The sequence below is a fragment of the Astatotilapia calliptera genome, chromosome 8 (assembly GCF_900246225.1).
Source record: "Astatotilapia calliptera chromosome 8, fAstCal1.2, whole genome shotgun sequence".
Classification (NCBI taxonomy): domain Eukaryota; kingdom Metazoa; phylum Chordata; class Actinopteri; order Cichliformes; family Cichlidae; genus Astatotilapia; species Astatotilapia calliptera.
In genome coordinates, this window is record NC_039309.1 from 5,219,917 (window position 1) to 5,247,515 (window position 27,599).

General features: G+C 40.1%; 1 protein-coding gene across 1 annotated transcript in view; it reads right to left on the reverse strand.

Moving 5' to 3' along the window:
• The window catches only part of tbkbp1 (TBK1 binding protein 1), an 88,331-nt gene that overhangs the window by 51,013 nt on the left and 9,719 nt on the right, over window positions 1-27,599 (reverse strand). Inside the window, exon 2 of the mRNA XM_026178074.1 lies at window positions 1,917-2,178. Coding sequence (XP_026033859.1) covers window positions 1,917-2,162 — 246 coding nt within the window. The 5' untranslated portion in view covers window positions 2,163-2,178. The remainder of the gene's footprint in view (window positions 1-1,916; window positions 2,179-27,599) is intronic.

Consider the following 27,599-nt stretch of genomic DNA (forward strand, 5'->3'; position numbering starts at 1 on the left):
CTCCAATCCTTCTGTGTTCTTAATTTGAACCATTTAGCTCTCCCTTGCTCCGTACATCATTATCTCCCTTCACTCCTTCATTTCTCACACTCTCTCCGTGTTTATCAACGCATGATTCCGCCCATGTTGCTCCTTCTTTCCACTTCTTTTCCCATTTTTCCTCATTTTCTGTCCTCCCACGCTATTTCTTTACGCTCATTTGCCTTCCCTTTCCCCGTTAAATCAACGTGCTGGTCCAACCACTGCTGCGAGGTGGATTTCTGCCTCACCAGCTTTCTCACCCAACCAAGAACTGCTTTGATATCCACCGACAAAGTTGCAGGTCCAGCTGTGCAGAAATATTTACTGTCGCTGACGTTATCTTTGGAAACTAAGACGTTTTTGCTTGAACTCTTTGTCACAACCCTTCTGCTGAATCCCAGTAGATTTCAGTGCTAATAGTGTACATTCATGCACTTAATCAACCCAGTTTTGTCAGTGACAGCGAGCACTTAAACTGAGGCATGGGATATGTTTTATATGCAAACCTGTAAAGCCATACGTTAGTGATGTTATTCAACGAAGCCTTGCAGCACACACTATTTGCGTCACGTTGACACGGGGAATTTACATGCCTTTACTTGGTGGCACAGAAAATGCATGAATAAATATGCATAAATATGCTTTTATTCTCGGTTCAGATTTACTGCAAAGTGTGTTTTATGCAACTCATCGAACAGAACACAGATACGAGAATCAATTCGATTACTGTAACCTATCAAAGAAAACGCAGTCAATAAAAATAAATGTGTGATTTCCACATCTCTTTCTTGCTTGTGAAGTTTAAACATATCAAATTTAACAACTCTAATGCAAGCTGTCACCTTAGAAGTAAATGCCAGCACCGAGAGCGTATTGAGTGGGGAATTAAAAATATAAACTTAAAAATACACAAAATTGACTGTTTTCTGCCAGCATTGCTTTCATGCCTTATTTGTAGCCATAGTTTCCTTTTAGCTCCTGATGAAATGCTCCTCTGACTGACATCCATTTTGTATGCAAAAAGTGAAATGATGTATGAAACACAGCCTGAAGCAGAAAGCCTGAGTTAATAAAGACACCACTGGAAGCGTGAACGTGCAGCTGAACATTTGCACCTAAAAAAGTATCCGAGTATGCATATGAGTTTAATATCTCACTAAGTTTGTTGAGATGTGAGACAAACTCCTGAGGTCTTCAGCTCGTCTGGTCTCCTGTGATTTTTTTGACACCTCTGCTAGTTGAGTAACTTGAGTGGATTTAGTTCGGGATTACGTAAAAGTTGCACAAAACTGCTTCATTCTTGGCTTTAAGCCTTTAACTTTTGGATTTAAGTTGAATCTCGATCCAAAAGCCTTCGGAAGGACTCCTTACAAATAAAAGAAAAAGCAAAATACATATCAAACTGACATTATGTTGATGTCCTCAAGAAATGATCACAGACTAATCTGGATCGATATAACCTTCTAGGGTCAGTGCATACAGACAAATATTTGGAATTAATTTCAGGCTCTGATACATGTTTACAAATGTCATTTAGTATCATTTAAAGGAAAAAAATTTTGGCTTCTGTGCCATATATCACAGAATAATTCCCTCCTTTCAGGTTAATGTTCATTCTCCAGCTAGCCAAGGATCAAAGCCGACCAATCACAGAGCATGAAAGCTCCCTCTTTCATCTTTTTTGTGCACAATCTCACTACTTCAATAAAATGGAAGGTGAGTGGACAGCAGTCTCCCCTTTTGAGCAACTTTCAGTAAATAAAATAAAAAAAAACACATTAGCCTCATCCTCTCCAGTACTGCAGTTTTTCTGTCTGATACCAACAAGGTCAAAAACAACTGTGCGAGTCTGAGTTTGCTGTAATGTTTGACATTAGGAGTGAAAAACTCTTCACCTTGATCTCATAGATCTTCAGCTTCCTCTTGATACTGGTGTTCTCCCGCTCCAGGCAGGCCAGCCTGGTCTTGATGTCCTGATAGGCGGTGATAAGGGCGAAGTGGGAGGTTGAGTAGACTTCATCATGGGGCAGCGGCGAAGACCGCCACGCGACGCTGCCACAGCCATCCTCCTTCAGGCCTCCTGCGTCGCCGCCTCCACCGAGCAGCCCCAGCTCCCCTCCGCCTCCAAACAGAGATTGCATCACTCAGAGCTTCAAGCTGAGGGCACACAGAGACAGATATTTGCTTATTAATTATTAAACTGCCAGATTGTTTCCATTCAATTAAATGCACCATCCAAAAATAAAGTAATTAAAAAAGAAACATTTCATAACTCTGGCTGGGGTCGCCTCTCGGTGCTACAGCAGCAATCCAAAAAACATCAAGCACTCAGCTACTCGCAACAAACAAAAAAGAACAAAGCAGTTTTCTATCGAGAGCAGTCGGACTGCTGGCACACACAATGTAAAATATTCAAAAGCACAGTGGGTACCGAGAGACACGGGAGGATGACTGAGGGGCACGTGAAATTTAGAGATGGCTTACTGTGTCTTAGGAGTTCAGATGTACTGTAGGTGCAGTGATCCAGTTAGCCACAATATCACATCGGGTGTGCTTACGCATAAGCTGCCCCCCACAAAAGAAATGCCAGTACACACAGAGCTACCTGATTATTCACTGCCCCATTCTGACAGAAGGGAAGCAAACTCGAGAAGCAGCGTGACCGCATATCAGGTCAGTGCAGCGGACACAAAGAGATGCAAATTTGCTCTGGATAACAAGGTGAGGGAAAGACACGGAGATCTTAACGTGTTTTAGCTTGAACAAATCATTTGTCTGCAATCAGAAGGTTTTGAAGGTACAAAACAAAGAAACTGAGAGAAATGAAATAAAGAGAAAGCAAGCCGTAGACGGTTTTTAGATAAGTCAGAGCACAGCTTTAGATCATGAGTTCGAAAGATTTTTTTTTTCTTCTTCTGTAAAATCAAACATATTTCAGCATAAAAGCACCCTATTTGAATATGATTAGACTCCGTAGTGTTGCCAACAGATAAAGACTTCAAAACAATCCACTGCACTGGTTCCCAAATATTTCTGAACTGCTGAGCCCATCCATGTATGTGTTTTTAATGGCACTTAGCTTTCAGTGTTCACCCAGACTTTGGGTCTCTGGAGGGCTGAGATGGATCAGTGTTTCTTTGAGCCTGTTTAAAATCTTTCCATCACTTCCATTTAAAAATAACAGCTTACTTTTGTGCTTTTTTTTTTCCTTTTGTGTGCCTGCTTTGTTATTGCCTGCAGGATAACTACACAGTGTTTTAATATGACTTCTGCATTGTTTTTAATATTGTGATTTTGGGTCTTCGTTACTTATATTTTTCATTTAATATTCTGTATTATATAATGTAAGTCTATGAAGCAAACACTGCCCTTGTTCTTGTCTTTTATTTCCCTTTTTTTTTCGCTGTGATTTTACAATATATGGCACTCAAGGTTCATCTCTGGATAAAACGCCGTGCTCCTCGTTGTCTCTTTTCACTTAGCTCTCCAGTCACAAAGAAGGGAAGGGTGGGACACATCAATCATCACATCCCACTCAACAAAAAACGTCTGAGAAGTTAATGCTGCCGCTCTCCCTGCACGGAATAACGTGTCAACATTTTAATTTATGAAGGGCATTTCTGTTGGGAACATTTAGATTGCTGTGGGTCTGGAGGTTAAGCAGCAGTCGGCTAGGGCCAGAAATTTGCAGTGAATTGCTTTTGCGGATATTCTTTAACAAAGCAAACAAACACCTGTGGTGATAAAATGTTTTCAGAAGACAGCCTGGTGTTTTCAGCCTATTCCGCCTCCCAAGTTCTCTGTATCTCCTGAGTTCAATTAGCCACTCACAGCAATATAAATACACTTTTCTGAAGTCGGATTTGTATCTTTTTCTCCAGGCTTAACCAGGATATGATGCTTACATGTACAAAACTGTGATTATTAGCAAAACAGTAAAGCACACGTAATCTCGTGAACCCTTTGGCCTTCATTACCTCGGCCTTTTGCATTTAATTTTTGGTGAGAAGTCCCTCACAGGTGCATGAGTAACCAGTGCATGTACTGTAGCTGATATGTTAATCAGAGTATGATTTGCATATGAGTTGGGTTTGCTGTCTTGTTCCATTTCACAGTACTTAAAAAAAACATGAGCTCTGACAGCCTAGACTCCTTGAGTGGCATGATGAATGAGCTGAGTAGCTAGCTGACCACGCTGGCCTCCCTCCCCTGCCCCGAAGACTCCGGGCTGGGCTGTCAAAAGTGATAAATGGCGCCTGTGATGTCACTATCCTCTTTTAATTCCGCTACAAAGGGCACAAGTGCACAAAAGTCATACTAGACGTAGCAACAGCGGTTTGATTTACTGGTACTAGAGGAGTTACACAACAGCTAGTTGATTTGATGTATACTGGAATGGATGCCTTCCTGACTCCCAGCATTGCCTTGTGAGTCAGCGATTGCCCACTGAGCTATTTTCATCTGCTCCCTTCCTCCACGGTGCTATTTTCCTTGTGTTTCAAGAGAGAGGGGAATAAAGCCTCAGCCAATCTACAGCTCTTTTCCTCGCTGGTCTAACGGGATGATCCAAAAGCACTCCCACGAGCACAGGCACGCACATACACACACACACACAAAAACACTGAGTAAAATGCACGCGTGGACAAAAATGCCTGTTTGATCTAGCAGTGCCCATCACCTGCCAACTGCCTGGACAGTAGTGTTTAAGCTGGGAAGATATTAAGGCTCCGTGATGTTGACATCATGCTGTCAAGTCTGAGGCAGTTTACTCTGGCAAACACTGCGTCACTATAATATCATATCTTTGCACATGGTGTCTCATATAGCAGGAGGAAAGATAAACAGTTTGTACAAAAAAAGGGAGCAGAGGGAGAATAACACTGAATACCATTAAAATGGAAATATTGGTGAGACAGCGATTGGTTTCTTTTAACTGCGACAGAAATGTTTTTACAACTGCAAATCTGCAATAATCAGTGTTGTTGTTTTAGCAATAAAAATTCTAATGAAAAAATGTGACCTCTCATGTCACATTTCTTCATTAGATGATTTCATTAGATGATTCTTATATAGTGCGTTTTATCCAAAGAGACGGATATTTTTCTTAAAGGTTGGCACAGACAAAAACAGATCTAATTTAAGAGTGTACATATCATGTGTATTAAATGGACTCAGACATAACTTCAGGTGAGTACTACGTTTGCTATATGTTTATATTAAAGTAGGTAAGTCTTTGTTAACAGTCACGTTGTGTTGTTCGGTTTCTGTCACTGGTGTCCCAGACATGAGCGACAATGCCAGAACCTCTTGGCATCACTATTAAATGCACTAGATACTGTTAGGTGCCAAATGTGAGCATGCAGGTTTCATTTTGGAAAGGGGCACTTTTCAACCCAATCCTCTCTCTTCTCCTAAGCTCATACATGGAATGCTGGAGCCTAAGCACAATTTTCTGGCTAACAATCTTGTGGCTAACTCATGTGTTATTAGCTTCTGTTGGTGCTAAAATTCTGTTCACATGCACAGTGACAAAATCAGCTTGGTTTTGTAGTCTGAAGTATACTTCATTATGTGTTCTCCTTGGAAACTATTGTTGTCCCGATGCGCTCTGACATCCTAGTGCCACCTGAATCTGTTGTTAGGAATGTTATATTTATGTGTATTTTCTTCTTATTGTAGTCTGACTGCCAACAACTGAGCTATTTATGTCATAAATCTGATGCATATCTTTTGGATTACACTACAGCTTCTAAAGATGGACGTAACTTCTGGGTCTGAAAAATGAAGCAGAAGTGCCTTAAACCTCCAATTCTTTTAGTAGCCACCGGCTGGGATACCGTGGCTCCAAAAACAACTTGCAGTCCTTTAGAAATCATGACGAGTTTAAGGCCTTGGTCATTACACTTGTCCGTTATGTAAATTTTTGTCCGATTATCTAGGCCATGCCCATTGGTTGATGACTTGCTGATTGGCAAGCCATTAGCCAATGAGTGTGTAGTTTCATAGCCAGTTAAAATACAAAGATGGCAACGTTGAAATTGTTTGTCCCAAGGATTAGAAATGGGGCGTCACAAACCAATGGGCAATGTTACGGTAGCTACTTGTATAGTGTCTATAGTTTAAAAAGATCTGTTAAAGAGTTAAATTAATTCTTGCTGTGTCCATAAGTATATATGAAATCACAAGTCGTTTTTATTTGCAGTACTGGACGGCAAGAAATGAGCACAAGATAGTCAATAACAGCGAAATCTGATGATCTATCAGGACAACACAACAGAGGTAAAGTTAACTAAGAATCAACACAGATCATCAGTTAGTCAAAAGAATTTTGTCACATTAACTTTCAAGGTAAAGAAAAACACTGAACAATGTCATGTCACATGTTCAGAGGTCATATTTCTGGCACAGGTGGAACCTCATTATGTCTCTCAACAACAACAAAAACGTAGTACTGGTAGGATGCTCTACTGCCCTCAAGTGACCCAAAAGAGTTAATACAACTTTAACCACAAAACTGTCCATGTTTGCTTTGGAAGGCTGGCCAAGGTTTTCTTTTCTCATTTAAACATGAGCTCTTGGATGCGATCCAAAGTACTCAGGTAGGATGCCGCTTCCATCCAAGCTCGTTCAGCTGCTGTGGCTATTAAACTCTCCATTAGCGCGGCTCGGTTAATTGTTCTCCATTTTCACACGTGGTCTTAAACTAATCCCCAGCAAGAACAACGTGTTAATATCTGGAAGAGCTGCTTCTATGTATTTATGTATTTATCCATTTATTTGTTTTGCTCAGCCTGGTAAATCACTTTGAATAAGTCATGGCAAGATGGTGATATATTATAAAAATACAACCTCAGGATAGATTACCAAATTACATTTAAACCAAACAAACCTACAACAAAGTAAACTTTCACCACGTAGTATTGGGTGGAATTATTTACATTAAAATTATATGATCTGCCTACATATAGGCTGCATATCTAAAAAAAAAAAAAAAAGATATTATAGCACCATGTGGATATTTATATTCAGCACCCCGTGCAAAACATAAATCATGCCATAAATTCGAAAAGAATTATGTGCTGGCCGTGGATATCTGAGTAATTTGCATAGAAAATAATTTCCTCTAGTTGCACAGAGAGTGCCGTGGATGATGATCAGTTTGTCTTCTGATAGGTAAGGACCAGAACTCGGGAACATCTGTGTTTTGTGCTCCTCTCATTTATCACAGTGATGCATTTATCACATATACACACTCACAGCTCCTCTACTCAAAATATCCCTCTGATATCTTCATGCCGTCCCCTCTTTTCCACTCTTCTATCCCCTCTCTGTCTCTTGTTTGGACCACAAGGCTCATTTGCTGAGGTTCTCAAAGCCCCACTGGACTCCAGGCATAAAGTCAGATGCTTCTCCCCCAACCAGCTCCCTGCTTCATTACAGTGATTACCGCAAGAAGTCATACATTACCTGGAAGCCACGTGGCAGACACTGTTCCACAGAGACTACCTCCCCCCACTCTTCTTTTCTCACCCTCTTCCCTCCTTGTCCCCCTTTCGTTCTCTCCAGAGATTAAATCACCACTCCCATCCTTCTATGTCATAGTACTAAAAAGGCCACAGACTGCTGCTGTGGAAAGTCTAAAGTCACGACAACTAAGCAGTTAATGTGTTCATCTTTACATGTCTGTGTTGTGTTTCAATGAGCTACCCTATTATTTATTTTATTTCACAATAGCCTAAACAACAGTTTGAGAAGTTCTGGTCTGATGACATTTTCTTCCAGCGTGATTCACGTCTGAAACCGAATGTTATCACATTCACACACTGCAGCACAAATTTAAATACACACTCAGAGAGAAATATATATTACTTGGTCTTTTTTCTGCAGTCTTAGGAGAATTAAAAGAATCCATTTAAAGCCAAAAATACAACAACTTTAGCAGAATGGTCTACAATACCCACTAAGAAGCTATCCATTAGAGACTAGGATTCAAGTGCATCTTGCCTCGTGATCAGCCTATCAGACTAAGGCATTAAAAATTCATGAAACATATGGCACTTGAATTTTGAAACAGCACTTTTCAGATGCCAAATGGTTTATTTGCACGTTTTTAAATTTCAGATTGGAGTAAGGAAACCAAAGATCAGAAATCAATCAAGCCAAAGGTCTCCCTAAATTTTCAGCTTTCACGAATACCAGCTGCTTATGAAATGTTTTCCATTCAGCATGTCAGCAAAAATAAATTAAAGAATTTTAACATTAGCCACACAGCTATTTGGATTGCAAAGCCAGTCTAATGGTTAGTCCGCCATTGGGCCGTCATTCTGTACCTGAATATTTCATGAATTGGAGTGAAATTCGGAATAGAAATTGGGTGGGCTCAGAGAATGAATCTTAATGACTTTGCTGATCCAGATTTGTCCTCTAGTGACATTTAATTTTTTCGTTTAAGTAAAACAGCAACTGTTATCCACTGGATGCATAACCATGCTTACACTATGCGCCCCCTCAGGATGAATTGTCACTGGCTTTCAGATCAAATACATGCATAAATAATGACACTGATAGTAATTGCATCTGATAGTAATTGCATATATATATATATATATATATATATATATATATATATATATATATATATATATATATATATATATATATACACATACACATACATACTTCAGATGAATTATTTAACCCCATATTGGAACATTGCCACAATAACTATACTTTTGGCTTGTGTAACACGTGCAGCACAACTATATCACCTCTATATTCATTAGAAAATGTAATAGTATGTAATGTCTGTGCATAGCAGCGATGTGCAACCATTAACTCGCATGATGGCTACCAATTAAGACACGGAGATAATCACTGGTTTGACTGCCAAAATCTGTGATGCAGATCATAGAGCATCTCTTTTCATTATTTTCTAACATAAACCCATTATTATCTTAGCACAGATTTCCTGCCATGTTTAAATAGAGCCATTAAAAACATGTAATGAAGGAGCCATGTCTTTGAATTCCAAAAAGCAATTACTTCAACAAATAGATGAAAGTATGTAAGACCATTAAAGATGCTATTGGTGAAAATGCAGCTTTTATCTACTGGAGCATGCCAAGATTTGATTTGTATTTATTTATTTTTGCAGCTAGATCTCTTCTTCTCTCCTTTGACCTCACCTAACACATTCAGATGAATGTTTCCGTTTTTGTAACAGGTAATATGTACAGCTCTATACATTTTCCAGCACCTTGGGAGGACAGTGCATTATATTACAGTAAATATAAAACTTCAAATATAAAACTGTGATCCTGCAAACACCTTGTCAGAGGATTTTTATTAAATACAAATCATTGAGTGTAATCAAGTAAAAACAAATATGCTTTTTATTCAAATGCAATATAACCAAGTATGCCTTATAACCGAGTGTTCATATATTTTCACATAACCAAGCTTATTGTTAAAAGAGAACACAATGCATTCCTTGCTTAAGTGTTTAAGATGTTTTGACAAGACATGATATATTTCTGTATCCTTACTTTAAGCGTGAAAGATCAGATAAGCATGATATATTTCTGTATTCTTATTTTAGTGTGTGAAAGATCAGATAAGCTGACTCTATGTCTGAACTTTATGTCTGAACTTTATGTCTGAACTCTCCTCTTTTCTGGTAAAAGAGGAAGTACTGTTACCCATTTTTTGCCTTATAAATAAAGCAAGCAGCCTGTACTCGGTGTGTCTGTCTTCTCAGAGGCATTCACCCGTGTACACGTTCTTAAACTCTGAGTCGGTCTGCAGTGTCTTATTTCACTTACTTGTGTTTGAAAAAGTGTCTAACCCCTGACACACCTGATGTATCCTCTGTTTAGCATGCCATACAGCAGCTAAAATGGTGCAAAGTCTCAGCAGGGTATCCTACGCTGAGTTAAAAAGAACAAGCCTCATTCATTTACAAACATTCATAACCCAATCAGATCCTTAGCGCTGCTGCTTTCTGTAAATGCTGCAAATCATATTTTTGGGAACCTCAGAGGATTCGAACAACAGATGATTCTTCTCTCGATGGGAGATCTGTTTGTGTCTCACTGCCAGCTAATCATTGATTACCGTAGACTGTGAAGGGGAAAATCTGCATGTAAATATTGAAAAAGGATCTTCGTGTTTTCACTGTGTGGCTTTGTAATACTAAAGATATTAAAACCTCGAACAATATAATTATTAGCTTTTTTTATTTCCCACAATGATCCTGCATGCACATTTACAAGGTTGTGCATGTACGTTTTTAGGGCTTCTGTTGTATCCAAAGGCATAAATATACGAGTGCAGTAGAAATCACGCCAGTGCGGTCAAGGCTGAGCTTTCCAGTGATAACAGAACCAGGATCAAAGAGAAAACTGGAGTCCCCACAGAGTGCGATTTAAATGTTGTATCTTGTACGTGAACGATGCAACCGCTTTTCTCTTCCATCCAACCCACGTCCTTCCCCTGAGCTTGTATTACATTTTACTGTTTTCCCTTATACCTTCCATCTCCTTTCATCCTATCCTTTCTCTTCCCCGTCCTCGCTCTCTCTACTTTCTCCCTTCTCTCTGTCTGGCAGTGTTAAACAGCTCCTCTCAGTGCTGCCCTGTGATCCCCACAGGCTGGACATTTGGCACCTCTGAATCAGACAGTATGTCTATGAATGGTGAGTCCAGGGTAGGGAGGTGGTGTGACTTTCGGCCCTGCGCTCATCCGCCAAATGCTCCCATAATGCCTGGCTTCAGTCGGCTGCACCTGTTTCCTCTGCCTTTCACAGTGAACAAGGCCAAACCTGGATGGCACGGCACACACTGAGAACCTATTAACATGCCGGCAGGTAGGGTTTGACTGCGTGCCTTTGTGTGCGTATCCATGCGGACATGAGGACAGGCACATCAACGAGTGTGGAAATGAGTCAGTGCAAAGAGAGTGTGTGTTTTGTGAGTGTCAGCACAAGGACAAAGCAGTCACTGCAGGAAAGGTGATCATTTAGTGTGTTTGTGTGCTTGCTGTTGCCAAAAAGAGACAGGTAGCAAGGGTCAGTGGATGCACACGGTGCTGTGGCTTTATGAATAAATTACTTATCTGGTTTTTGTTGATATACATGTTAGATATACATGATCGTGGCTCAAGACTTGGCAGTTCGTCTTGTAATCAGAAGGTTGCCGGTTCGAGCCCTGGCTCGGACAGTCTCAGTCGTTGTGTCCTTGGGCAAGACACTTCACCTACCGCCTACTGGTGTTGGCCAGAGGGGCCAATGGCATGATATTGCAGCCTCGCTTCTGTCAGTCTGCCCCAGGGCAGCTGTGGCTACAACTGTAGCTGCCTCCACCAGTGTGTGAATGTATAGTGAAATTGTAAAGTGCTTTGAGGGTCTTGAAAAGCGCTATATAAATGCAATATTATTATTATTATTGGTTCACAATTAAACATCCGGAAAGTAGTTAAAACTTGCCCAAAGCTAAGTAAGCTGACGTATAAATATCGCCAACTTATAATTCACAATCATAGACTGTAGTTAAAAGATGCATGAGCCATCGTTTTTTATTTGAGCCAGAAGTGGCTATATATTTGGAGTTACTAAGTTATTACCGTAGTAAGGCTAGTGGGCTGAATTTATAAACTTTACAGCTACATCATACAGACACAATTCCTGCTAACTAGGATTAGAAGATATTAAAATGTCACTCACCAAAACTGGAGGACAGACTTCTTGGACGCACCCATATCACATCACAGCAACCAACCGCACAAACAGAGACTCGACCACTGGCGGCCATGGTCGCCATTTTAGAAAGACACATGACCATAGTATGTTTTATTTGAAAATTTATTTGATCAGACCATGCCCAGCATTTGCTACTGCATACCTTTCATTCATACGTGGCTCAAGAGTTGGGAGTTCGCCTTGTAATCGGAAGGTTGCCGGTTCGAGCCCCGGCTCCGACAGTCTCGATCGTTATGTCCTTCTGCAAGACACTTCACCCGTTGCCTACTGGTGGTGGTCAGAGGGCCCGGTGGCGCCAGTGTCCGGCAGCCTTGCCTCTGTCAGTGCGCCCCAGGGCAGCTATGGCTACAATGTAGCTGCCATCACCAGTGTGTGAATGTGTGGGTGACTGGATGTAGTGTAAAGCGCTTTGGGGTCCTTAGGGACTAGTAAAGCGCTATACAAATACAGGCCATTTACCATTTTACCATTAAAAAATGCAAGCTGAAAATAAAGACACTCACATATCTGATAACATATGCAGATTACAAATTGTGTTTCAAATAATAAAGAGCTGCATTTTACGCAGCACAGCAAACCTGTTCAGCATTTCAATAACGAGGCCAACATGTTCAAGGACACATTTCCACTGACATTATGTGGAAAATATGCCACTCTGACTTTAAAAAAAATCCTATTTTATCGTCTGTTTTTGTTCAGATCCTCTTGCCAACATCTCTCACTGTCCATCCCTGTTATTCTCCAGATTTTAGAATATCTAGGTTGGTAAATATATTTACACACCCAACGATGCTTCCTTCAGCTGTTACTGTGCTCTAGGCAATGAGCTGAACAAGCAGCAGTGAGCTGTGCGTCATGTCTCCTTAGGATAGCATTGTGGGTGAACACATTTGATAGCTGTCAGACATGGAACAAGTGATAAAAACAGCACATCAACCTACTTGAAGAGCCAGAAGGGAGGTAGTTGACATACAGCATAATACAGCAGATGTAATAATTAGGATCTGGCATTTAGGGAGAGAGAACCGGAGTATTGTTGATTGTGTTTCAGGTTTATGTTTTTTATTCAAAATAATATTTCAGACCATTTTACATTTGCTAACTAATGGTAAATGGCCTGTATTTGTATAGCGCTTTACTAGTCCCTAAGGACCCCAAAGCGCTTTACACATTCAGTCATTCGCCCATTCACACACACATTCACACACTGGTGATGGCAAGCTACATTGTAGCCACAGCCACCCTGGGGCGCACTGACAGAGGCGAGGCTGCCGGACACTGGCGCCACCGGGCCCTCTGACCACCACCAGTAGGCAACGGGTGAAATGTCTTGCCCAAAAGACACAACGACCGAACTACCCAAACTTACTTCAAAGCCTAAACACCGGGTACTCCAAGGTGTTCAAGCAAATATCTACAAGAGCACAAACTGGTTCCTGTGAACTTGGATGTTGAATATACATGACTGAGTGCGGAATTTGATTTTTCTCATGCATGTCTTTTATTTCATACTGTACTTTAGTGATCCTCTTCCAGGGCATAGCCAATTACTTATTTTAAGAACACTGAGATCCATTTAGTTTAGTTCATTCATACACATCAAATACATTTGATTTGATATTTGTGTTCAAATATTAGAAATATCAAATAGTACATCACGTCTGACTATCTGCTGTATGCTCGTTGATCACAAGCCCAATGGCTTCTGGGTCAGATTTTGCATTTTATTCTCCAAGATGAAAGTCTAAATAATGACTTCCAGGAATTAAATTGTGGTAAAGAAATTCAAATCAGGGGTACCAACCCAAATACGTCTGTAGCATTTAGTATCAAAGGTTTGGGTTTTTTTTTCTCATTATTGCTCATGCTGCCATGCTCATGTTAGGCTTGTTTCATTTCTATTTTGGTCAGCTATCCTCCAAGTTTAAACAACAATGTAGATAAGAAAAGCATGGGATTTATCTGAGGTACTGAGGAGTTTAATTTATTTTGTAATATGAAAAAAAACATGTTTCTGTTTCAGAAACGGAAAAAAATATGTGTTTTCTTAGAAGAACAGTTCTAGAATAGTTAAATACAAGGGATTTAACATACCTCACTGAAGAGGTATGTGCCACCCTGGCTAGACCTCTTGCCCCTCCTTTGCTGCTTTGGTGGTAGAGAGCTGCAGGGCTGGAAGTCCAATCCCCAGTGTCTCCGGTCTCTGTGCTAAAGTGTCCTGTCTCAAAATACTGAACCCCTCTGTGTATTAACTGATTTGCTAGCTGACTGAATGAAATCCTATCATCATATTTTCTTTTATATGATGAAACCTGCAGTCCTACCTCTTGCCCTGTGACAGCGCAAAAAGCTCCAGACACGTCGTTCCCAGAGCCAGATCAGTGCTAAATATGCTGAGCCTTTTCCCTGAAATCATCAACAGAAGCACCTGAAACTGATGTCTGATTACTAAGGACTGACATTTAAAGGAGTGGAAAAATACTATGTCAGTGTGATTGCTGTTAAAACTGCACTCCTCTTAGTGTGTCATAGTTGTACTCGTGTCATTATGTATTATGTACTGTCTTCCTGGTTAAGTGTTTCTTGAAAAACATATTTGATTTTAATGAGAAAAATGACGAGGATAAATGAAGGATATCATCAAAAATAGATGTGTTAAAAAATCATGTTTATTTGGGAAGCTATATTTCTAGATTTTGCAGAAGCAAAATTTTAATGAAACCTGAAAAATGCAAAGCTTTACCTTAAATGTGGCCCTCAAATGAATAATACATTTAGCTAAATGATGCATAGCCACACAGATCGCTGGTTTCATGTGCTTTTTTTTATAGCAAATATTCATATTCACAACAAATCAAATGAATGATTTTAAAAGCAGCAGAGGTAACTGGAGACCTGCCATAATAAATTAACACAAGTCTATTTTTTTATGACTGTTGGCTGACTAACATCTATGTCTGTTCAATAAGCTGCTGTTGCTGTGTGATGTTAAGACTGGAACTCCATGTACTCTTTGAACACGTGCGTACTACACACACACACACATATGCACACAGCTCAGCCTACGTCATGTGCCAATAAGGTCCACATCCAAGCACACCTACAGAGACACGTCACACATGCATGATGAATAATGCAAAGCACTTATACAGCCTGTTGGTGCAGGAGAAAGACACCAACTCTAACAAATGACGTTCTGTGCCATGCCATACTGCTCTATGATTCATGACTGGGGGAATCAGCTGTGTATGCAGGCGGCCACAGAACTATCTGTGTGTACGTGTTTTTGTGTGTAAGTAAGGCAGCTGCCATTTGGGAGATTGATGGCAGGGGCAGGATGGAGACAATGAGTTGTGGGGTTTTTTTGCTCTCTGCTCTCTGTTTTCTGTCAGCTCCATCTCTCTTTTCTCTCATCCTCCCCTCATCTTTCTTTCCACCGAAGCTGAAACAAATAGTCAATTCCTTCACCTTTCTCTTCCCACCACCACCACCCCGTCTTTCCTCCCTCTCTCTTGCTCTTTCTCACTGTCATTCATCCATCTTGGTATTCAGCAGCAAAGTTTATCACAGCCCCCCCCCCCTCCCCCCAACCCACTCAGAGTGGGTTAGAAAAAACCTTTATCTTGACTTTGAATGAGAACTTTCCCCACAAAAGACATTAATCTCCTCATTATTATTATAGCCAATCCAATACTTGGATTCCCTCACTCTGAAATCTGAGTCGAGCTAAGCTGCAGCCCAGAAGCAAAGACAAAAAGACAGAGAGGGTGAGAAAAGAATGACTTTTCTTTTCGGGCTGCAATTAAAGTCCTGCCTCCTTTGACCAACTTAATGTAGCCTCCCCATTTAACCACGACCACACACTCTCACGGACACATGCGGTGTACATGCAGTACACTCACACACACGCTGACACGATGACTGAGTCGGATGACTCACGAGTACTAGTGTGTTTCCCAGTGAAACAAAGCCTGTAATTTGGTCTCAGCTGGTAAAAAGCGCATTAAGGAAGAGAGCACAATGCTTTGTCTCGTTGCACAGTTGGCACGCCAGCAGGCTGGAGTGAAAGATGGCTGCTCAGTAAGATGAGATGCACAGTATGATGAGAAAATGTGACAGAGCTGTCGGTGCAGTTAGCCTAGAGGTCAGAGCGGGATATTTAAAACTGTGCTGAATGTTTGTGCCACATTACATTAGTAATATTAGGGCAAAATGACATTATAGGAAACATATTGCTCATAATAATATACCCAGAGCGAGTTGTTGCATGACTCTCTAGCTTTACAGATCCACCATCCACTGTAAACGGAGTAGTTTCCAGATGCAACTCTTTCACAAAAAATCTTTGTGTTATATCCACCATGTATTTCACAGCAACTGAAACTGGTGTAGACATACCAGCCCATCTCACTAATGCACCAACCCAGTGTGTCGCACACTGCACGACCGCCAATCTTAGCTATATATAAGCTTTTATAACAGCGCTAAATAGAAAAAAATGTAAAAAAAAAAGTAAAGAAAAGACTGAAACACCCTTCAAATATGTTCAAATATGAGTGTTGATGTGGCATAGTTTGTCCACCAGAGGGCACTGTGCTGCTTCCTTGTTGTTGACACAGGTTTGGGATTCCACACACAAAAACCAGCTAATCCAGAGTGTAAACGAGCAAAAATAACTACACATAACAAATTTTAGGAAACTCTGTCCATGTTGTGTGTCTTAAAGGAAAAAAAATATTGGCTGTATTTTTAGATCACCAAAATACTGGTATCCCATATACCAGTAATACTGTAGCTATATGTTTGCTATTAGTTGCTTACCACAGCTATTCCGTCATCTTAAAGTTTTCCCTAAATCACTTCTGTTGTGTATTGTAAGCTTTTTATTTATTTTTTTGAAACATTTTTTGTGAGCTTTAGCTGTATTTTTTCTGTTTTTGTTGTGTTTTCTCTAGTTTTTGCTGCTGTTTTTTTTTTTTTTTTAAGTTGCAGTGCGTACACACATCTTAAAAATCTATTGTTCGGGCTTGAGATGTAATTGACAAAATAACATATTTACTTTTATGCCATAAGAATAAGGATAGGGTTTGAGTTTTGGCTACCAAATACAAAGAAAGCTAAAACTGAGGCTTCAAAATTGTAATCCACAAACCAAATATGGTTCAGATTACTAAATAATCACAAATAAATAAACAATAATATTACATGAAAAAACTTGATGGATGGATGGGATATCTATTTACCACATATTAGCAATATTAGCAAGCCTAAGCTACAGGTCCTTTCAGAATAAAAGACTCTAGCAACCAAGCAGGAGGTGTTTTATGTATATGTATGTTTGTTTATTTGGTGTTTAATAGCCTCTTAGTCCAATCTTATTATCAAATGCCAAACACTGATTAGCTTTGAGCTTTGAAGGGCACAAAACAATAAACGTAAAGATATCTTCTTGCTCTCTGAAAACCTCAGACGGATATTTTTCTCTTCATTTTCTGACATTTCATGGACTGGAGAATCAAACTTCCTTTTTATTCATGATGAAGAGGATTGAGTTTGTTGCTGTCCTAATTTTGTGATGAAGCTTTTTAACTTATGCCCCATCCTCCATGGGATGAGATGGCTCTCATGGTTTATTTAATAACATCTCATAATCATTACACACATGGCACAGTGCGGGTTTAGTTTTGTGGCTCCTTGCAGTGATGCCGCAGTTGTTGACTCTTTTAAAACTTGCTGCAAGGGTGGGTTAGGTGGCGGGGAAGACGCTGTAATGCAAAACGGTACAGCACTGCAAAGCTTCACAGCCTTGTAGTGGAAAGCAGCATCAGTCAGATGCCATCACACGTTCGTGCATACATACATTAACTCCAGCCAAAGGCCTTGACAGCTCAGATCATTCCAGCGCCAGTGGCCCTGACTCTTACTTGGATCCCACTTTTGTCTTGTTTTCCCGGCATCTGAAGGCTCGTTCGCTTCACAGAACATCACATCCTCCTCCAGTATGTCTGTTCTGCTGTCATACACTGACTAAAAGACTGACTGATAGTTAGACACACACACGTATGCACACAAATGCACACAAATATGCTTAAAATGTAAAAATATGAAAAATGATGGTATGCCAAATATGCATGAGAACGAGAAGTAATGCAAACAGAGCAAAGTGGAAAAATCACTGTTATTTTCAGTCATGAAAATGCATTCAGAATTAAGACCATGTCTATTTGGATATCAATTTTTACCCTACTTTACTCAAATTAACTTCTCTTTACTGCATATTTATTCAGATGCCGGATTCATGGAAATTGCACAAAAAACCTGAACATATTTAGTGGGCATATCCACACAAATGCATCATAAAGCACCACACATAATGTGGTTTTAACAAGTTATGGGCTTATCTGAGGAGATCCGGAGCCTAAAATTTTATTAGAAATCAACTTTATTATATATCCACATTATAACGCATTCATATCCAATCGTACCCCTCAGCAAATACGCAATCTACTACACTGAGCTGCAAAAAGAGAGGTTGATTCCAACCGTGGCTTCCATCATTTTAAGACATTAAGATCTACGAGAGGCTGCTAAAGACAGAAAATATAACCAAGTGTTTAATTGGCTCTGAGTGCTGATGTGACAATCTGTGGCTCCTGATTAATTAGAAGTGCATGCTTCTGCTGCTGCCACTGCTGCTGATGCATGTTGGATGAGTCCAGAGACAAGATGATGTGTGAGGGAAAAGAGAGCAGTGGCTTGGATCAGAAAGAATATATGATAAACACGAGCGATGCATGCACTCATGATGAGCGCACGTGGATGAGATCATGAATAAAAAATACCGACAGCACATGCGTGTCCCCTGTGTGTGTTTTACAGCAGCACGTGTGCCTCTTTGTAAGGTGTGAGTACATTACTTTAATGAAAGTCACTGTCCTTGGCAAAGGACATAGCCGCTCAACCGCTGAGGGCTGCTCTCTTTTTCACCAGTCTGTCACACACATATACACACACACAAACACACACTTGTTTTCATGTCTTGGTGGGGACATCTGATTGATATAATGCCCACCCTAGCTCCTTACCCTAACCCTAACCATCAGAAATGAATGCCTAAACCGAGCCCTTACCCTGAACCTAACCATAACCTAACTGTAGCTCTAGAATCACATTTTCAGCCTCAAAAATGCCTTCAAATTCTTGAGGACGGGCATTTGGTCCCCACAAGTGCCAGTTTCTGGTGCTCACAGAGATGTTTAAATAAACACACACACACTGCAATATGCGTTTATCTTTAAATGGCTTTGTGAGGATATCCACTTACATAACAAACGTTAACAATTAAAACTAAACACCTGGCCCAGACCTAACTAATGTAGTCATAACATCAATCCAAAATAAGTCATCTCAGCCAGGCCTTTGAAGATGAGTCAGGAAAGGAGAACCAACCAAGAATTAAAACACACACACGCACTTTAAACCAGGCTCTGTGATGCTCTCCTTCGCGTAAAGACTAGAGTACTGCAAGATGAAAAGGTGAGCGTGTGTACACATGCATGCATGTGACTGTATGTAGGGGGAATCAAAAGATAGTGGGGGGGGGGGGGGGGGGACGAGTACGTGCAAAGGAAAATGTACTCAGGGAACTCTATTGAAGTCTGAGGGGATAGTCCAATACTGGGAGGCCAAGACCAGATTGCCAGCTTGCAAAACATGCAACTGATCCCCACGGTCCCAAGAGCCAGATTATGTCGAGTATTTAACTCAACATAATCTAATTAACCATGAAAATTTCAACTGCTAAAATTAAGCTGTGTTAGGTCCTCTCTCCTCCATCTTGTAACTCCTCTCGTGTTAAATCAAGACTTATTTGTTTTAATATACAGTGAACTAATTTTACCTGAATTCTTTTACCATACGGCTTTTACTTTGCTTGATGTTTGAAGCAATTAAGGGAGAAAACTTGGTCGGGTATGTTGGTTAGGTAGCACCCTTAAACCAGAGGTGTGGACTCGAGTCACATGACTTGGACTCGAGTCAGACTCGAGTCATTAATTTTATGACTTTAGACTTGACTTGAAAAAATGTTCTAAGACTTGTGACTTGACTTGGACTTTTACACCAATGACTTGGGACTTGAATTGGACTTGAACCGGTTTACTTGAAAAGACTTGATATTTTACCCCAAATATAAAATTTAACATGCATATTATATAGAGATTGAAAATGTGACGTCATTCACGGGTAGAACCGCAAAGGATTCTGGGAACTCGTGGCAAGCGGTACTAGCGCACGCAGGCTTTCAATTGAAATCAGTCACACAGCGATAAAAAGAAACACAAAAATGTCAAGAAGCTGTTGTATTATTAACTGCAATAGCCGGTCGCATGACAGCCACGGGAAGCCGACGGGTAAAGAGATTGGTTGTTATCGGATTACGTCGTTGAAGAGAAATTGTTCGAGCCATGTTTCCGAAGTAACAAAGAGGCGACAGATGGCCTGGATTGCAGCCATTCAAAGATCAAATATAACGTCCCAGAACCCTCCAGCTCACAGGTTAGTCTGCTCCAAGCATTTACACGAAGGTCAGAGTTTTTTAGTAGTTAATACGTCATTTTCATAACATAATTGGTGATATAGGTTACAAGCAAGTCTGGCGCTGAACAGAAATTGTCGCGCTATGCTCCTTTATTTATTGTGCATAAATAGTGAATTGTCCTGACACAATATTGCGTTTCGCTTCTGTTATTATGGTACACTGACAAAAACATATACTTTTATTCACAGGATAAAACAGTTGTTTTGTATCACTAATTGCCCAGTACGATTACAGCATACAATATTATTGTCACTGCTACATTTCTGTAACGCGTACCAGAAATTATTTCCACTACTAATTAATTACCCTTGAGCTCAAAGGTTATATTAATAAACTGTTAACGAATGTGTATTTATGAAGACGATTTGTGAGACTGGTAAACTTATGATACGTACGATGGTCTTTACTTTCTACACGGTGCATTTCAAGGTCCTGCACCCATCCGTCGGTAAACTGTACCTGGGCTTGTTGCAGTGACCTGAAGTTACTAAACTTCACGAGTGTATGCGCTCACTCCAAGAACCGTATAATTATAAATATGCATATAAATATGCTACAATGAGATAGCTGACTTCATCTAACTAGCAAATGTTGTCCAGGCTACGTTGGTGATGCAGTTTTTTTTAATGTGTATGATATTTTTGTCATGCGATTTTAAAGCCGGTCCTACAACCGCATCCAAGAATAACATGCAGCTTATCTCAGAACTGTCGGTGAAAATTATTCTTGGAGCTAGGTTTAATTGAGCTGCATTTTAAAGAGGTGCAATTTCACAATTTGTGTATATTTTCTAAGTTCACTATTTTGTCATGTGTTGAGAAAAACACAGATTTTAAAATTACATGGTCTAACATTTACATTTAGCATAACTGCAACATTATTTTTTCGTTTTTTTTTTTTAAAGACTCGAAAGGACTTGAAATTCAAAGTTTCAGACTTGTGACTTGACTCGGACTTTTACACCAGTGACTTGAGACTCGACTCTGACTTGCCTGACATTACTTGAGACTTGACTTGAGACTTGAGGATAAAGACTTGAGACTTACTTGAGACTTGCAAAACAATGACTTGGTCCCACCTCTGCCTTAAACTACAAATGACAGAAAATCTATTCTTATGTAAAATATATTAACATTTGAGCAGAGATACCAATTAAACGGTGGCATTTCTGCTTAAATATCAGCTTACATCTCAACTATAAAATTTGTTTCAAATCAATTTACTCTTGATCACCTAAACACTTAATCGGCTGTTCCGTCTTGTTTTAACTCTTGAGAAGTGGATTGTTTGTGGCTGCACAGTGGAGGTCAGTAGAGGTCTACAACACCAATGTAGCCATGTGTAAAGGCCACTAAAGTTTATCTAAATGTCACATTGCCACAGTCGAGAACACACGAGTACATATAATAACTGAAAGAACATGCATCAGATAAAAGAGACATTAGAGCAAATAATGTAGACATAGTGTTTTGAAAAGCCCAGAATAAAATCCATGGAAGTGTGAGTGTGTTACCTGAATTTTTAGGAATTGCTTTGAAAACCTTTTCCATCTGGACTCTGTTTATATTTGGTTGTAGAGTTTTGATCTTGGACGTCCCACACATCCATGGAAAGCCAGAGGGAGGAAAAACCCCAGCGGCGCCCCGTTACAAAACTGAGCAGACATCAATGATATGACACTGATTAAGTTGGTGTTGGGGTGGAGGTGGGTGTCATATACACAGCAAAAAAAGCCCCTTTATGAGACTTGCCAGTCGGATGAGCACAAAGATACTAGCTGATGTGGCACTGAGATCAGCTAATATGACAGAATGTCGCTGAGATTTTTTTTATTAGCCAAGGAAGCTATGAAGCTGCTATGACAGAATTTTTCTGTAAATTTCAAATGAGCAAGTGAGAAACGTTTTCTCATTTCTAGAGCAAATTAGGAAGTATTTCATCAAACAAACTTGGGGATTTATTCCGATGTTTGAAGCCACCATTTAGGACTTGGTTATTAGAGAAACTTGATGCATCTGCAAACACAAAAACTGTGATGCATCCCTTTTACTTTGCTGCACCTCTTTTAGAGTCAGTGCATATTAAAATTATATAAACTAATTTTCAAATATTCTTACAAAATGTAATCCAAGTGCTCACAAAAGCCCCTGAGGTGCTTTGAGGAACCCTGCCTCTAAATCTGTTTCTCCAAGCAGCATACTCTTTGCAAATCCAAACCATACGCTAGTAAGCAGTCAGTGGAAGTAAGCACAATTTCGTCTGCCATTATGGCAAGCAAAACTTTCATCTCACTTGTACACTATCCATGTGAGCTATCCATGTGTCTGTGTAAGTCCCCAGCCAGCTAAACTGCAGAACACACTGAAAGCCTTACCAAAAGGGTTGAACTACTCCATTCTGCGCTTGCATGGAGTGCATTTCAGTATGGATGGGATCCAACCAAAGTCATCAGTTTCAGCCTCACGTGTGTCTCTTTTTCATTCTGTGGATAATAAAGGAGGTATGCATGCACCGGTAGTCACCGCACGATTGTTGTTTGATAGGAACAGGCGTCTGAGCTGCCAGCGGAGTGACAAGAACAAACATATGAATGACAGAAGGCAGTGAAAAATTCACTGTAACTGACTTGAGGGAGCTGGGGACATGCGACGCTTGTGAAGGATAAAGGACACGACTACAGTAGATTACAGCACAGCTGATTGGATGAATAAAGGTAGAACTCGGAGGTAGAACTCGGAGAGAAGGGGCAGGGAGAGATGATTAAAAGAAAAGAGGCTAAAGGGGTTTGCAGCCTGTGCCATGCTTTCTGTTTAGAGGTAGAGGTAGGAGAACTGCATTCGACAGCCAATTATTACACTCAGACAAAGGCGCAACAGCAGACTTGTTAGGGCACTGAACCCATATGTTTCAGTTCACGTGTCTCTCTCTCACACGTGTAGACCAGCTTTAACTTAAGACGCACCATTCACCCAAGCAAAAGGAAAGGACTGTGCATCTATTCTCTAAAGATAGTAACCTTCTGCATAAATGTACTAATCCTCCAGCTTTTGTCATCTAGCTTTAAGTAAAAAATGCTCAAAAAGGTGGCGGAAAGGGCTTCGACTGAATAGCAACAACAATAAAACAAGGTGATATATGAGGAGAGCAAAACAGTCTTCATGGATTTTGGATCCAAAAATCTGTTTTCTTTAGTCACGCGGGATTACGAGGCGGCGTGTGTATGATTCACGCAGCTCATTTCCAACCTTCTTGTAGCATCTACGATAGCGCTACCGGTGCAAGTCGAGAGTTTCAGATTTGGGAGATATTATGTGGAGTATGAAGAAAAAAAATTCTTCCTAATTTTCAGTACTATTGTGTTTACTTGCAATGGGACATGAATTCACTATGTCTTTTTGTGGACAGTTCATCTGGTTGTTGGCTTTCAGTACCACGGACAGCAGCCCACTCAGCAAACAACACTGTCAAGGCCTTCCTACAGGAAACAATGCTCTTGGACGCTGAATAGATGCAATGCTGTTTCTATGAGACAGTGAACGAATTAGCCTGGATTCACAGAATGAGCTGTTCTTCCAGATTTAATCCTTAATGATTAAAATGACTGCAGTGTTACAGTTTTGTGGGTGTCAGTCTTAAATGGTCAAGTCCATTTAGGAAATATTACAAAAGAAAAATTACAGTGGCAAACCACTCTCTGTCTTTTGACAACAATTCAGCTAGGTTTTGATGCTCAGCAGATGAAACTGGAAATACTGGCTCGGATATCCTTATTACGTGCTGCAATGTAGGCACCTAAAAATTGGCTGCTGAAGTCGTTACACTAGTGGATTGGATCCTTTCTTTCTGATTTAATTTGAGATTGATCAAATATTAATTATAATTAATCATACTTGTGTGTTTTTTCAAGGTTGAATATAGTAGCAACCACGTATAAATACTGTATTATTGGCTAATATAAGTATTTTCTTGGCTGTAAACAGTTTTTGTTTTTATTACCAGTAATTTTGTGCAAGTTTATAAGTTTAAAACTGTGTGTGCTGGAGTCAGTGCAGTACATTTACCACTTCAAAGGATCCCTGAAAACCCGAAACTATTATATTATCACTAACTTCTTTACTATCTTTGATTAATCAAATAAATAATAATGATGTATCGGCAATAAGCAGTTCCTCCACTGGACGTGTTAAGAAGAAAACAAAGCAGGTTATCAAATAGTTCTCAAATATCAAATAGCCTACATTCTTTTCACACTAACAGCCACTAACTACACTGACATTGCAGGCATTAGCAGTATTAAGCATGTCTGCTGGTGTGCTGGGGTGCGTTTGTGTGGCATACCCCAAAATTCTGACTGATCTCAAACATCAGTAAAGCTGTTTATTTTTCATAAATCGAGGCTGTATTTCCTTTGAAGCAAGGATAACTTGACATATGAATGTGTGATGAGTAGATCATTAAAATGTCACTCGTCGTTTTTCTGCATATGCACCTCTTTTTTTATTTCTGTATTTTCCTCAGAAAAAAACTTGTAGTCACTTGAAACGTTGTTAATAAAATTAAACGGAGTACGGATTCCAATGAGGAGGCGCTCTTTGATCTCCGACTTAACTAGTAAATCCCGTTCTGTTTATTATTTCTTCTTTCTCCTCACAATTCTGGATGTGTATGAAGTAGATTGAGAGACGTTGCATACCTGGGAGGCATGATAAAAAATTGACTATATTATTAGTTCAGGCAGACCACAAAGTCAATCTCAGCCTGCAGTCCCAGCAGATCAGCTGATCGCAATACCAGCCAACATCAGCTGATAGTTTCCTTTCTGTCCAGTTGTTAATGTTTCATTTAATTGTTTTACTTGCTTTAGCCTGCCTATATTTGCTACTTTGTCTGCAAGCTGCTTTGGAACCCACCAGGGCCTCATTTATGTCATGTCTTTTAACTTTAATAGTGGGGTTGACTTTTACTTTTGGGGGGTTTTACTGTAGATGGAACAGGAATTGCAGATTAGCCATGAGCCATATAGAAGACTGAAGTCACTGATCATTAGCAGACATTCATCTCCATGCTCATACCTCTTGTTATCAGGACATTGGCTCAGTAGTGCCACTTGTGGTCAAGAATTGGATATCAGATTTTAGGATAACCCCCCCTGACCTGCACTGGAAAACTAACAAGCACTGTTTTTGCTGAAGGTCCAAACAGATCATTGTGCTTCCGCTCAGTCTTCCTGTGTGACCTGCGTGTCACTCGATCTGATGCACACTGTTTGTCAGCTACATATTTATTGGAAATCTATGTGCTGTGGCTGTGCTGTGCTGAGAATCCAAAGATTATGCCTCAAATGAAATTATTCTTTGTATCCTCAGAGTCAGTTTGATGACATTTTGTTGGTCGGATCTGTCTCCAGCCAGAAGCAGGCATCTTTCCTCTGATAGAGGTTGTCAATATGCCTGACTGCTCTTTTTTTCTTGGCTTGAGTAAAACAAAATCTGACATACTTGTGTACAGACTGAAAGGAAGGTTGTCTTCGGTTTTGAGTATATATGTGTGTATACGTCTTTAAAAGGAGATGAATAAAGTCGCAGCAGCAGCAACATTAAAACGGCAAACATTTTCAGAGATGTCAACAAAAAGGCATACAAAGCACTGGTGGGGCATTCTCATAGTGTGAGGAGATATTTTTAGGTGCACCAGACTAAGCTTAGGAAGTCCTGTAACGAGTGACAAGCAAGTGGGTAACCTGGTTTTACAGAGACACAAAAAGAATCACATGAATCCCCAGTGAGCACGAAGACTCCAGGCCCAAAACGGACTTTCTACCTCCTTCCCGAACAAGGATTTCTCAATGTCTCACACACAATCCTTTTTATGCCTCTTTTGCTCTGCTTTTACTACAAGTCTCTGTCACACAGCTGATCTGGTCACACACACACCCATACACACAAACACGCACTAACAGCATGCATATTACACTACATTATCCCTCTGTTGGTTGGCTTGGTGCCTTGAGTGGGCAGAGAGAGTGAGTGGTCACATTACACTACTGTTACATCACTCCTTCAGTCTCCTCAGCAACCAGGTGTCCTCCAACAACAAAAGCAACACAACCGTGTTATATCATCCCTGCAGCTGCAACACAATGTTCAAGGTGTTTTATGTATATCTATATATATATTTATTAAAAAGTCATTCCTCGTTATCACCTTCCTGGTCTACTGCTGTGCAAAGTCTTGGTGCTATTTGGTGCAGTCAGTGGGGTTTCTGCTGAACAATGGAGAAACAGTTGTGACAGGGCAGTGGGAGGTGGGAGGTTTTTTCTTCTTCTCAGAGCAGCAAAGACGAGTTTGAAAGAAGTGAGGCTTGAAAGAATATGGTAAAGTGACTCAACCAAAGCCAAAACTCTGATTGAAAGGAGAGCCTCGATGCAGGTGGGCTGCCCCTGGCTTTTACAGAAGCAGCAGTAAAGAGAGAATCAGTGGTCACTTTCTTAGCCCACAGATATTACACCACAGTTATATAAAAACATTTTGAAAAAGGTCTTTAGACAGAGAGCAAAGTGAATTCATACACTGCATTTTTTTATTTCAAGAGAATTGATTAACACAAATTCAAAGTAGACTGACATGTGCAGAAATGCAAGGCTTTCTGGTCACATTGACCTCTCCCATCTGTTACGGATGGTTTGATTCTTTCAATAGGATAACAGGCCATGTCAAAAAATGTAAATAATCTCAAAGTGATTCTTTCAACATGACAGTGAGTTTAATGCACTCAAATGGACATTTGCATGACAGCTGTGCAGCTAATAAACCTGCAGGAACTCTGTGATGCTATCATGTCAATATGGACCAAAGTCTCTGAGGAATGCTTTCATCACCTCGTTGTACAATTTATTACTTTTGTAGTTTTAATCATCTGTTATATCTAGTATGATAAACTCTTACACTGACATGGCAAGATATTCAAGCGTTCAGGCGACTTCCCTCAGTATCTCATCTGAACGACTTTATTTGGATGTAGAAGCTGAAATGGAGCATTTCTAAATGCCATTAGCATTTTTCACAGCTCAGTGGACAATGGACAGCTTGGATAATAATTCCATTCACTCAAGTTTGGATAACAAGGGGACGGGCTGTTAATATCTGAATGTGTGACTGCTTAGGGTTTTTGTTTTTTTGCCTTTTTGGACTTGAACTTAGCAGTCAGTACTCATAAAACTGATGC